General features: G+C 50.5%; 1 protein-coding gene across 5 annotated transcripts; it reads left to right on the top strand.

Moving 5' to 3' along the window:
- The first annotated feature begins 732 nt into the window (after positions 1-732).
- On the top strand, positions 733-13,931 carry edem3 (ER degradation enhancer, mannosidase alpha-like 3). Of its 5 annotated transcripts, none has more exons than XM_064338313.1 (20): positions 733-2,312; positions 2,442-2,487; positions 3,021-3,121; positions 3,425-3,464; positions 3,568-3,680; positions 4,159-4,312; positions 4,977-5,111; positions 5,525-5,630; positions 5,789-5,886; positions 6,580-6,705; positions 7,259-7,342; positions 7,486-7,569; positions 7,800-7,924; positions 8,189-8,521; positions 8,631-8,775; positions 8,965-9,156; positions 9,249-9,414; positions 9,554-9,739; positions 9,894-9,938; positions 11,502-13,931. In XM_064338313.1, exons 1-20 carry the CDS (start codon positions 2,188-2,190, stop codon positions 11,786-11,788), a joined length of 2,691 nt encoding a protein of 896 aa, XP_064194383.1. In that variant the 5' UTR covers positions 733-2,187; the 3' UTR covers positions 11,789-13,931. The 5 variants fall into 5 exon arrangements, with proteins under 5 accessions (XP_064194383.1, XP_064194382.1, XP_064194381.1 ...); XM_064338312.1 differs by having other exon boundaries at positions 9,891-9,938; XM_064338311.1 differs by having other exon boundaries at positions 734-2,312; positions 8,628-8,775.
- Positions 13,932-13,950: the final 19 nt, after the last annotated feature.

The following is a 13,950-nucleotide window of genomic DNA, read 5'->3' as shown; positions in this document are numbered from 1 at the left end:
TACCTTAAGACAGAACCCTACCATCAAGTGATTATGTAACACATCACTGCATGTACAACATGCCTAAATCATGATGGTATCACATACTGTATATTTAGTCATAAGAATTATCCATTACTGAGAACTGTATCTTATCGGACCTGTGTTCTGTAATTGACCTTCGGTATGCAATTATCATACGTCGCTTTGGATAAAAGCGGCGTCTGCCAAATAAAATGTAATGTAGTAATAATAATATGAGATAATAGTATGAATATATGTGGCAATTATAAGAATACTGTCCCCATGGACAATATTGTGTAAACAAAACAACGTTTTCTCTATCTGTATCACTTTTAAAGACTAAAATGTGTTATTGAACGTTTAATATGGGAGCATGAACAAATATTAATCAATGGAAGCGATTTTATCATTTTTGTTGATGAGCCTGCCATGGACCCCCTGAAGACCCCGGTTCCAGTTCGAGGACCCAGGATGAAACTCAGGTTAATTTCATCAACCAACATGCAAGGAAAGACAAACCGGAAAAGGCACAGGTACAGCGGAGAAGGGGCGATTACTTCTGACCCAGTGTACACACTTTGCAGGGGTTAATAAAGAAGAATAAACGACTGAGTAGCTCTGAATGTTTCCCCTTTGTAACAGATGCTCGGGGGTTCTTGTCTTTAAATACATAACAGGCAGCAAGCATAGAACAGTCATGTGGCAGGGCAGGAGGCACAGAAGGCGGAGCACTTACCCGGATGCGGATGTTGTTGTTGACTGATGACGTTCATCGTAGTTGAGTCTCAGGTCTTCACAGTCTGTGCTTGTCGTTGTAGCGGCAGCCAGCTGTTAAATATGTCGGCTAATCTGACTGGGAAGTGAGAAGGGATCAGGCGCACCGCGGAAACGGGGTACAGGCAAGGTGACAACGGGAAAGAGCTAGTCGTTCAGGGAGGCCAAAGTAAGAGGCTATGAGGATTAACGGCTTGGCGAAGCAAATACGAAGCGTTGGTTAACAACAGGAGAGGTACTTGTCAGTACAGAGAAGAAGGAAATAAAACCTACTAAATCTGGGTCACATCAGGCATGCGGTGCTGAATATTAAAAATTAGAAATATGTTTTGTAGATAGCTACCTTGCTACTTTCTATTACTAGCTGCGAAAGACCGGCAAGTCTTGTGCGACTCATTGAGAACAAAGTGTCGGACGACGGATTTGAGAAACCGACTAGCTGGCTAACGTTACTTAAATAGCTAACATTATATGGGTTACGCTGACTAAACATTATTTGGTGATTTGTGTGCTAGGAAGACGACCATAAGGCAAGGTTGCTATTTAGCTATATATACACTCTCGTCAACACGATACATTGGCAAACGTTAATTTGGAAGCTTCAGGGAATAGTACGTTTCGTCAAAACGGGAGGCTGTCAGAATTACAGCCGGATAGCAAACTTTACTCCCTAATTTGCTATCACTGTCAGGATTAGATAGTTGTGTAGCTGTATGTATTTATCTCCAGAGCAATGTGTCTTTTGTATAGGTGCTAGCTAAGACATTGATTGAATGCCAGCGTGTCACACGTCGACAAACGTGTCCAGGTGCCGTGTGACAATCTAGACGAGGGTGAGGGTCAGACAGGTGTACGTAGGTGTGGCGAAGACGGTAACCGAGTCTAATCTCAGGGACAGCGTTAGCTAACAGAGTGGAACCGAAGAGTGTAGTTATTCTGACTACAGTCAGCAATACGCCGATCAAATAGCAGCTGGTGTAGGTTAATCAGTTTTACGGTAGATTGTATGCAGGAAGAACTCTTAGCTGGATTACGATTTGTGGAAGGGCGTAATGCCGGTGTGCTATCTATACATTTTAGATATTTAAATGGCACCCTTTCTTGCAGAAACACTTACACCCTGTAACTGGGTTCCCATATCAGTATGCAAAACATTATTTGACAAGGTGCATAGTAATTATTAGAACCAGGTCATAAATTGGAGACTGGATAGCCAGGGAACAGCATTGGCAGTGTTGGAGACATTACCAAAAAACTAGCATCTCAGTTTTTCATTGGTGGGTAGTTAAGGACCAGAGATAAATATCCAGGTGCTAAACCAGGGCCAGTGACTGCATGTCAGCCAGCGTCTGTGCACATCAGTGTGATGCTGTTTAGCTGCCTCCTCTGACGGACTGCGAGGCTGTAGCCATGAGGATTGTGTGGGGGCTCAGCCCTGTCGTGATGCCATCTCTGCTGCAGCTGCTACTTCTGTTACTGGGGACCATGTGCCAACTGGGACTGGCCATGCCATCTGAAGAGAGGCACAGGCTGAGGTGAGTGAGCGGGTGAAACAACGTCATGCTCCATGTGCTAAGGCAACAGTGAACCCTGTAAAGTGAATGCAATGCTAATTCATCCCCTGTGAGCTCGAATGTCATACTCGCTTCCTCTGTTCCTCGCAGGAATCAAGTGGTGGAGATGTTCGACCATGCTTACCAGAACTACATGGTATATCCTCAGTCTCTTGTACTCGGACACGCACACAGGCAGACACAAGCGCACAAGGTTTTGCAAATGCCTCTGGTTTCCTTTCTGAGTTTGCTCATGCTGCTTCATGTGAATTGTTCTTCTGTTTGCTGAGTGTCACAAGAACAGTCTCTTGAACTGCTCGAGGCAATGTGAGAAAACACAGAGAGAACTGAGGAGCATGAAGAACAGAATGCCTCTTTCACTCAGTCCCAGTGTATTCACACAGATAAAGCCCACTGCACAAGCTTGCACTGGGGCACCATCTTTGATAGCTCCACGGCTAGCCGTTTATTACCATACTTTTATACTTTGGTAGCTCTCTGTATCTTGTCTGTTCTCTTCCCTGTTCCTGCTGTCTCAAGAAGGGATTTGGGTGAAATGTCTGGCATTTCTCACCAGCTCTTTTGAACATTCTGAAAAAGGCAAAAATAAAGTAAAAGGAGCTTTTCTTAGTGTTTTGTTGATTGGAGTGCTCTCTTCCTGTTTTAAAATGCCTCCTCTGCTCCTTCCAGGACCATGCTTACCCAGCTGATGAGCTAATGCCCCTGACGTGTCGGGGGAGGGTACGGGGCCTGGAGCCCAGCCGCGGGGACGTGGATGATGCGTTGGGGAAGTGAGTGGTGTTTGTAGTGTGCAGTGTGTAGTTTGCAGTGTGTAGTGTATAATGTGTAGTGTGTAGTTTGCAGTGTGTATTGTGCAGTGCGCAGTGTGGTGTGTAGTGTACAGTGTGTAGTCTGAAGTGTGTAGTATGTAGTGTGCGCGTGTGTGTGTGTTGGGTGATTTTGGTACGCACACCTGGAGTTTGTGAAGCTTTTCAAAGAGAAAAAATAGAGACTGAGGAGCTCTAAAAACTCTGTTTTTGACTGATTTCAGTTGTGACTGACTGAGCCGCTGATGTTTCACCCGTCTCTTCCAGGTTTTCCCTCACCCTCATTGACTCCCTGGACACCCTGGCGGTGAGTGAGTGGCGGTTAGCATCGTGTTCGTTCCCGTGTCGCTTGCTCGGGATGCCCCGCGTCCCCTCTCTCTGACTGTCCTCCTGCCCTCTCGTCTCCTCAGCTCCTGAACAAGACGGCGGAGTTTGAGGCCGCCGTGAGGAGAGTGCTGAAGGACGTGCGTCTGGACAACGACGTCGTGGTGTCCGTCTTCGAGACCAACATCCGCGTGCTGGGGTGAGCCTCTGGAAGCCGTGTGCTTTAGCAGAAATAGAGCGCGCTCCACTGACTGACTTTCACTGTTCTTTGGGTGCTGTGGCGGAAGGGACATTTCTGAAATTTACTGCTTTATTTCTGTAACCTTGGAATCTGTGTATCACATTGCATGACTTTAAGCAACACGTTTTTTCTAGAGGGTAGATATTTATGTTTATAACAAATAAAATATCAGTACAAATGAAATAATTTCGAATGACCTTGTCCAAAACTAGGTATGTGGTAAAGTGTGAATATGTGGTTGCTTTTTTGCTTTATATGGAGTTTTCTTCTGGAGCAGTTACTCATTACACATATTTAGACCTGCCACTCCACAGTTATCCTAACTTGCCCGGCTCAACCTGTGACATTAAGAGCCGTGAGAGGGCTGCAGTGCGGGTGGAATGCCAGTGGGCGTGTCCCTATCCGCGCTGTCACTCATCCCCGCCCCTCCCTCCAGGGGCCTGCTGGGGGGCCACTCCATGGCCGTGCTGCTGAGGGAGGGGGGCCGCCACATGCTCTGGTACCGGGACGAGCTGCTGCACATGGCCAAGGACCTGGGGCTGAGACTGCTGCCGGCGTTCAACACCAGCAGTGGGCTGCCCTACCCCAGGGTGAGCGCTATCCGCCGCGCGCCATCCGCCGCGGGCTCCTCCGGCCCGCGTTCGCTGGAGCCTGCGCCACGTCAGCTGGCTGATATAGCCAGCGCTTATCCCTCCGGTTTCTGGGGAAACAAAAGAAGCCGAGTGCACACACGTCAGAGATAGAGATACGTATACGTGTACGCGGAGCGCAAACACACGCACTGGCGCGCACGCGCAGACCGCCCAGAGGCAAGCATCCGGGAACGCGTCCTGCTCTCGCACCCCTGGTGTGTGGGTTGGCCGTGGGCACGGACCTGCTTGTGTGCGCTGCCTGCATAATCGCTTCATTTGCTTAAGCCGCGCGGGCGCGGTTTCATTTCCTCCTTCCTGGTTTGTGTTTGCAGTAATATCTGCTTCGTTTAAATAGGATGCTGCTCGATTGTTTAGATTGTGCATGAGAGCGTGCAGTCTAAACAATCGATGAATTCTGCACAGGCTTGCTATTACTGGCCCAGACGGTGTGGTGTCCTTTCAGCTGTGGCTTTTATTAGCACCTGGAACAGGCAAAGCTAGCCGACCTGAACGAACAGGGTAGCGAACCCCCGGACAGGGAACTGGGTTCAACTGGAAAATGACAAAGGATCGGGTGGTTTCCCTCGGCATTAACCGTGCGTGTGATGCACGTCCTCCGCAGGTGAACCTTCGCTACGGCGTGCAGGGTCCTGAGTCGCGAACAGGCACGGAAACGGACACCTGCACCGCCTGTGCCGGGACCATCATACTGGAGTTTGCAGCCCTGAGCCGGTTCACCGGGGACCCTGTGTTCGAGGTGCGAATAGGCCATTGATTGATGAGGCTGACGGGCAGTGAGCTCGGGTGTGTTACCCATAGTTGAAACCGCCGCATGGAACTGCGGCTTGCATATACCCGTGGGAATGACAGCTCGCTGTTACTCTGCTTTGTTTTTCTGTATTCTGTAGTGTATGAGTAATGTTCAGAGAAAAACCCAAGAGCACATTTTAATTTCATTTAATTTATTTATTCAGGATGCATTTAGATTAATGCAGCCTACAGAGTGCTGTTTTGTTTCACTTTTCCTGCCATTTGAACCTCAAGCAGTCATGGTGACGGTTCATCGAATGGAGAGCGAGACGTATTTAGGTGTAGTTACAGTCTTGTAGTCGAGGTTCACTTGTGATTATATGTGGATGAGTGCATGACATGATGCTGGGTGACACGCAGGACCATGCAAGGCGGGCCCTGGACTTCCTGTGGGAGAAGAGGCAGAGGAACAGCAACCTGGTGGGAACCACCATCAACATCCACTCTGGGGAGTGGGTCCGCAGAGGTGAGAGTCAGAGGGAGAGAGGGAGGGGGGAAGGGGCAGGAGGCGGTGCGACTGTCCGCTCACGGGCGCTGTGTGACTGGGGGCGGGCTGTTTGCGTGAAGCGGGCGCTGTGCGTACGTGCGTGCGTGACCGCGCGAGTGTCCACTGTGTCCCTGCAGACAGCGGAGTTGGGGCGGGCATCGACTCGTACTACGAATACCTCCTGAAGGCCTACGTCCTCTTGGGGGACGACCTCTTCCTGCAGCGCTTCAACATCGTGAGTGTGCCCCGCCCCCTGGGCCCGCCTCCCCCTCCCGCGCCCTGCCCGCCGGCCCTTGCTCCGCCCTAATTGGCTCAGTAGCAGAATCAGCAGGATCGCTGCAGCTGCCCGTTAAGGCAAATGAGGACAGGACCGTTACCTCCCTCAGCTCCCTGGTGCCACTGGATACCTCTCTGGAAAATCAGATCATTTCTGCTAGTGCTGTGTCTGGGAGTCCCACGGGGTAGCGCTTAATTAGGCCTAGTGCTGCCCCAGGGAAGGAGTGTTACACACCAGCGGCTCCTCTGACTGGTCTGGCGCCCCCTCTGGTGTGACAGCTGCAGCGGCTAAGCTGGAGGAGCAAAGAACCGATTGGCTGACTGACTGTTAGTCCTCCAGAACTGACAGAAGTGATTAGTGAGATGGACTGAGCCTACATTTGCAATTGGCTATTAGGGTGGAAGAAAGGAAAAGTTTTGGTTTACCCTTATGTTATTGTATGGTTCATATGTATATATGAGGAAGCTGGAAATGAACACATTTCTCTAACTAGTTGGCTTTAAATGAAACCAAGTGAAAGCTCAGTTAGAAATGGCTAGCCTGCATAGGTATGTGCAAGGATGGCCTATAAATGCGCTGCACACCCACCCACACACTCTCCTGGGTTGTATTTAGGAGTGCTCTTGTGATTTCTCCCTGTGTGTACCCCAGCACTACGCGTCTATAATGAAGTACATCAGCCAGCCTCCCCTGCTGCTGGACGTGCACATCCACAAGCCACTGCTACCTGCGCGCACCTGGATGGACTCCCTGCTGGCCTTCTTCCCCGGGCTGCAGGTAGGCCAGGGACCGCGGGGGCCTACAGCACCGCGCTGCCGGGGGCTGCTGCTCTGGCCGCGGGGAGGGGACGTAAGGAGACCGCTCTCCTAACGGACAGAGACCGCCAGATTCTCGGTGTCCTTTATTTCCTCTACATGGAGCGTTCAGAAGCTTGGCTACTGCTTAGATTAGAAAATCAGTAGCTGCTAATGCTATTACTCTTTTAGGATGTACTGTAATTGGCTTTAACTGTCTTCTATAGTAGTCTATTACAACGTATTGTATTTCTGTCATTTGCATTAATTGCCCAAGGGGGAGGAGGGGCAGGGAGTGTTGCCTTGGGGGTGGGGGGATAAGGAAGGTGGGGTGGGGCTGTTTGTTGTCAAAGTTTTACACATAAAACATGTTCTAGTGTTTGTGATTTATTTTTGTCAATAAAAGCAATTGTTCACAAAGAAAGTGACTATGGACAGTGTCCTTGATGCAGAGGTTTGCAGTACGATGTGGAAGATTGATCTCTGCTATAATCAGTCTCTCTTCCCTTCGGTCTCTCCCTCTCTCCCCCTCCCAGGTGCTGAAGGGAGACATCCGACCCGCCATAGAGACACACGAAATGTTGTACCAAGTCACCAAGAAGCATAATTTCCTGCCTGAGGTAATGTGTCTGTCATCCTGTCGGGCTCTTTGTCAGCGTCCGTGTGCCTGTCAGTTTGTTTCGTCATGTTTGACTGACTGCTTCAGTCCGCCTCTCTCTGATGATCCATCTGTGTCACGCTCTGTTTGCTTCTGCCCCCTCAGGCGTTCACCACAGACTTCCGCGTGCACTGGGCCCAGCACCCCCTGAGGCCCGAGTTTGCGGAGAGCACCTACTTCCTATACAAAGTGAGCGTACTGAGCGCGTGCAGACCGTAGCTTCCTGAGAGTGGGATGAGACATGTGGGCCACAGGACCGTACCCATGGGAGTTAAAACAGGAAGTAAAAAAAAAAAAAAGGTTGAGAAATGAGTGAGATCAGAGCTGATTGGCTGGAAGCCTGGTGCAGATGGCTTGCTGAACTGGAGCGCTGTGAGAAGTTCGCCTGTTGAGCAGTTCTCCCCGTCCCGTCCCCCCAGGCCACCCGCGACCCGTACTACTTGGAGGCAGGCCGCACCGTGCTGGAGAACCTCAACCGCTTCGCCCGCGTTCCCTGCGGCTTCGCCGCCATGAAGGACGTGCGCACGGGCAGCCACGAAGACCGGTGAGAGAGAGGGAGGGAGAGAGGGAAGGAGGGAAGGAGGGATGGAAGAGGTGGAGGAGAAGAGGAGAAGACTGAGTTATGTGAAGGGTTGTGGATGTTTTGGGTGTGTGTTTTTGGTGTGCGCTTGTGTATTTTTAGAGTTGATTTTATGCTTTGCTGACAAACTGCATTATACCACTCCCTCTGTTTTTCCATTACTCCGTCTTTCCTCCTGCTCTTCCTATCTCCCTCCCTCCCTCCCTCCATCCCTCCCTCCCTCCGCAGTATGGATTCGTTCTTCTTGGCCGAGATGTTCAAGTACCTCTACCTGCTGTTTGCCGACGAGGAGGACCTGCCCTTCGACGTGGAGGACTACATCTTCACCACGGAGGCCCACCTCCTCCCCCTGTCCCTGTCCACCGCCCTGCGCGTGCAGGCGCCCCCTGCTGGCAACGGCACGGCGCTGCCCCCCGCCGGGGAGGAGCTGGACGACTCCAACTTCGAGTGGACCTGCCCCAACACCCGGCTGCTGTTCCCCGACCCGTCCTTCCCGCGCACCCTCCGCGAGCCAATCAGGAGCGCCGTGGACAAGAGCTGCCACGTGGCGGCCTCGCGCAGGTGAGCGTGGGGAAGGCGCGCGGCGGGAGTGGTGAGGTAGGCGGACGGACGGAGGCGGGCCAGCCCTGACTCACTCTCCCCTCCCCCCCACCCCCTCTCTCTCCAGCAGCGAGCCGGGGATAGGCCGCGCCCCCCTGAGAGCGCGGGACTTCATGGCCAGTAACCCCGAGCACCTGGAGCTGCTGCGGAGAATGGGGGTCAGCCTCATACACCTGAAGGATGGCAGGGTGCAGCTGGTGCAGCACGCTACCCAGGTAACCCACACACACACATGCACGCACACACACACACACACACACACACACAGGTAGTCCTCACAGCTCCTCCTCTGAGCTTGGTGTTTCTGGTACCAGTGATGTTGAGATACTTACAGTGCAGAAGTAAACAGTGCTGTGTGATACTGATTCAGGTCTGAGGTCCTCTCTCTCTCTCTCTCTCTGCAGGCGGTCAGCCCTGTGGCCGCGGAGGACGGGATGCGCTTCATGCAGGAGATGATGGAGCTGTCCAGCCAGCAGCAGAAGGAGCAGCTCCCGCCCCGCGCCGTGCAGATCGTCTCGCACCCCTTTTTCGGCAGGGTGGTACTGACCGCCGGGCCGGCGCAGTTCGGAACGGACCTGTCCAAGAGCAGCACGGGGGTGAGCGCTTCCGGGGCCCCTCGCTTCTCCCTGCAGCGGCTGAGTCTCAGGCTCCCGGGGTGGTTCTGAGTCTCTCTGTCTCTCGCCCGCAGGTCCAGGGGTCCGTGGTGGTGGCGGAGCCATACAGCGGCTGCGCGGAGCTCGGTAACGCCGCCCTGGTGGCGGGGCGCATCGCCCTGCTGCAGCGCGGCCAGTGCATGTTCGCCGAGAAGGCCAGAAACATCCAGAAGGCGGGGGCCATTGGGGGCATCGTCATCGGTGAGGGCACTGAGAGGCGCACATATTAAAGCCCCGCTGGTGAAAACCGAGGGGCCAATCAAATCACAGGACGCCCTCAACCACTCCCAAAAGGTTCTCTATCGTGCTAAGCCCCTCCCCTCTTTTCCCTCATTGGCAGACGACAACGAGGGCAGCAGCAGCGACACGGCGCCCCTGTTCCAGATGGCCGGGGACGGGCGGAGCACGGATGATGTCACCTTGCCCCTCCTCTTCCTGTTCCACAAGGAGGGGAACATCCTGTTGGAGGCTTTAAGAGAGTACAGAGAAGTGGAAGTGCTGCTAAGCGACAAGGCCAGAGACAGAGGTGAGGGAAAGGGCATCGGCTGGGTGGAGGGGGGGCGACGAATACGCTAAAACAGACGCGGACCGGGAGACGGAAATGGCGGTATTACTGGTGTAACTGGATATCTCTCCTCTGCTCTTTCTCTTTGCCCCCCCCCCCTGCTTTGGAACAGCAGCAACCTTATATAAAGGTAAAGCTCTCCCCAGCTACCTCCAGAACAGTAAGTATCTCTGTTCCTCCTGACCCCCTGTCCCCCCCCCAATCTCCTTCCCTGCTGTCATGTAGCCTGTCTTCAGCGTTAGAGGGGGGCTGGATGCGTGTTCTGTCCCACTGGGGCTCTGAGCAGAGCTGTGAGAGGGTCGATCCGCACCAGCGGTGTAAAAACACACAGTTCAAAAGGCAACGATCTGATCCATTCGATACAATGTGCAAAAATTGATCTGTATCGTTATGAATCATAGCAAAATATTTAACTCTCCGTAATCTTACAGCGGTTTGCTCTCTGGCAGTGCTCCCAATATCATTGTTCATATTTCTGACTCGACCTCATCATCAGTCACGCTGCTGCTGTTTTTCCTTCTGCTGTTAAATGTGACGTCAAGTTTTTGCACGCTCAAGATTCAGTTTGCGGGATCATATACATCGATCGTCTCTCACTAAATTGGATCGCGTCTGAGAAGAGTTTGCGATGTTGCCAAATATCGAACCGTTGCCTCTGGAATTTAAATCGTATCCTGTCGTGGTGAATCCTGAGGTGTACACCTCTAATATGTGCCGTAGGTGCACTCTCACAGCAATACCATCCACACACTCCAGCTCCTACTGTGACATCATCACACGGTGCCCTGAACCTCTGACACTGAACTGGGTCTTTTTGCTGCAGATGGGAGATTAGTGCGAGACTCTCCCATTTGCATTGCTGCCGGGTAGATTAATAAGCACTGGGACGTGCACGTGCACACGCATAGACCGGTCTTTTTAACAGCCTGCTTCTCGCTGGCACATTTAAGTGCGGCAGCCTATTTGCGCACACGCTGTTTGTGCTCAGACAATCTGCCTTTCGCTCACTTGTTCTGATGGCATATCTTAACATGGTGGAAAATTCAGGCTTTTGCATAGTGCCAATGAAAAGCCATGGGAAGGACTGCTGACTTTGCAACAGCAGGGGCTGCTGTGCTGAAAATGGACCCTAACCCTAACCTTTAATCGATCATTAATCTCCACCTGTTCCCATTCATTTCCTTGATTAACAATTAAACTAACATTTAATTTGCAGACTAATCAATACCGATTTGTATAACAATAACTGTTTTTATTTCATCATTAATGTTCATTACTGTTCCCTTATGGTTGTTGTTCATTGTTGTTCTTTTCAATATTGTTCTTTACATTCTGCAGAATTTTCCTTATTTCCAGAGATTTATTTAACTTGTGGATTGCCCTATTCTTCATTCTCTGGACAAATTCATAGAATATATGTGATGTTAAAGTTTGATTTGAAAAAGATTCTGCAGTTTAAATACACATGAAGCAGCAGAGATTTCAAAGCTGGTGCTATATACAGTTAATGAGATCTTTTCAGTTTTACAAGTTTATTTTCTGTAATCGTCAGTTATTTTACTGTATTAAATTGTTTTATGATTTACATTCTGTAATTCGATGTGAAAACGGCAAAGCTGCTTTGAGCTCAAGAGCGCCTCCTGCTTAACGCGATGTGTGGGTCCTGAGTTTGTGTGCAACTGGCCTGAAATTCACCGTTCACCTCATGTGTGCTCCCCTCAAGGTGGCGACCCTGACGGACAGGAAGGAGACTGCACACCTGTAGAGGAGGACCACACTGCTCCCTCCCCCTCCGCACCAGTTGAGCAATCCCAAGCCACCATCAGGGAGGAAGATGAACCTACTGTGGGTAAAGAGGAGCCCGGCGCGGAGGACAAGTCTGGCGATGGTGAAGAGGGGGTGGAGCCAGCGGAGGATGGAGACTCAAATAGCCAATCAATTGACTCGCTGCTCGCTGACTGGAAGGAGGACTTGGAAGCTTTTCAGCAGATGGAGAAGGATGAGCTTTGACAGATTTCTTCCCCCCCAGACTCTTAACTATGGTACGATCCTGCCAGGCTACAGGCTGCAGGGCCAGTTCACTGTGCCTCCTATGGCGGGGGGAGTCGAGAAGGGGATGACATTTTGGGTGAGGAGCAGCAACCCGAATCAAACCCACAGCTGTGGCCACCCTCTTACCCCTCCCTCCGCCCCCTGGTCCCAGGTGCGAGAAACATGCATCGATGGCCTCCGTCTCCCCCGCCTTCTTCACACCACTGGCTGATGCATGGCTACACCCCCTCCTGCTGGGCATAGACTGGAGCCCTGAACTGACTGGAAACACGAAGCACGCTCTTCACTTTCTGTTGCTTTGTCACGGTCCCTCTTTCTTTCCTCTTCCTCGTACATTTCAGAATCACGGAGAACGGTTTTAAATTGTGAACGCCGCTGAGTAGTTTTAACTGGCTTGCCGATCGATCGACGACGCTAACGGTGTCGCGCGTGTCCCTGTGCTGTGGTGAAGGGAGGGCGGGAGCACTGCGGTAGGTGATGTCACCGTCGCTCCAGGAAATCTCTCTCGCTCAGGGACGCGAAGTAAAGATGTCCCTGAGCTCTGGCTCAGACAGCGAAGTGATGATGCGCGGGGTGGGATAGCGCTCGATTAGGCAGACGCCACTTACGCCCGCTCGCTCGCCTCCAGACCAAACTGCCCCAATCTCCAGACAGCGCGCACCGACTCCGCCACCGCGGTGACGGTCTGTCTGGCTGATACAGGAACACCAAGCGTTCCATGTAGCACCGGCTTACCAAGTAACCCCGGTCAGGCAGCCCCCTAGTGCAAAGAACCACAGGCACAGCACTCTCCAGAACTGTATAGAGTTGAAAGTGAATATGTGTCTGCATGTACATGTATGTGTCTTCTGTTTTCAAAGGAGCTGCAAAGAGCCTCTGATTGGTCGGATAGATTGACCCATGCTCTGGCTGATGCCATCTGTGGCAAACCAAAGTTTTTCTTGACTTCCTTTTCTGGGCAACACTGATTAAGGCACCCATTTAAATTTGTGCTCTAACTATTTAAAACAAATTGGTCACCATTATAATTTAGGCACATTGCGATTTTTAAATGACAAGTGGCCACGCTAATCCATATTTTAAGAAAATTGTGCATAATTTCATAATTTAACATTTTTATGTGTTGCCTTTCTAAATAACGTGATGATATACACCATTAATATCCTTTCTCATTTCTACATTTACTATGTATGTGCTGGTTACCAGGCATTCTGTGCTGCTAATAAAGTTCAGTGTTTTCTGGTTGAATGGGTATTGGAATGAGTGAATAGCAGTGGAAATCTCTGTCTACTGAGTTGGTTAAAAAAAAAACACATCTTTATTTCTAGCCTTATACAATGGGAAAGCTGGTTTCTAGGTACACAGAAACAGTCAGGTGTGTACTGCTTCCTTTCTCTTATATATGAAAGGGTTTTAACTGTATATCGGTGATCTAATCTTGCCACAGGGCCATGTGAAGAAGCTTCCAGAAGTCTTTCTCCCGCACTCAAATCTGAGGCAGCAGGAAATAGGTACAGCAATCAAGGACTCTATTGTCAAACACTTATCAGTGCTGTTATTAGCACCGTTGATTAGACATGTGTTGCAGCATATTTTTTAGCGTCCTCTGGCACGGTGGTAGATCTGAGTGTGCTACCAATGACACGACTCTCAAGACAAGACGCACGACTAATTGCCGTCATTCAGTTACAGATTTGTCAGGCAACAGGTGTAAACTTAAACTAAACCTTTGACGTAACTGTTTGGAAAATCTTTATTTTTATCAAATGTAAAAGTAAGTCTGTACCTTAACATATTTGGTAAATGCTGCAGTTACACATCCATGTTCACTTGGCCAACAGGTCGGGTCCTGTCGACTAGTCACAGATGAGTAACACTTGAAACTGTGAAACAGAGTGGCAGGACAAGAAGACAGTTATGGACTGAAAAGATTAATCTCCACATTGTGGGGATCGATTCATATTAGAAAAATTAATTATTAGCTTGTCTGAGACCAATGTCACCTTGCTGTGAAAATGTGTGTTTTACAGAGCGTAATGATGTGTGAAGCAACTGGAATGAAAAAAATGAGCAGGACTTTTTAAATAAAAGTGTCAAATTATTCAGTGTTTCAGTGTTCT

This window comes from Anguilla rostrata, chromosome 6 (assembly GCF_018555375.3).
Source record: "Anguilla rostrata isolate EN2019 chromosome 6, ASM1855537v3, whole genome shotgun sequence".
In the NCBI taxonomy this organism is placed as follows: Eukaryota; Metazoa; Chordata; class Actinopteri; order Anguilliformes; family Anguillidae; genus Anguilla; species Anguilla rostrata.
The sequence above is the reverse complement of the archived record's forward strand: the minus strand, read 5'-3'. Positions and strand labels throughout refer to the sequence as shown.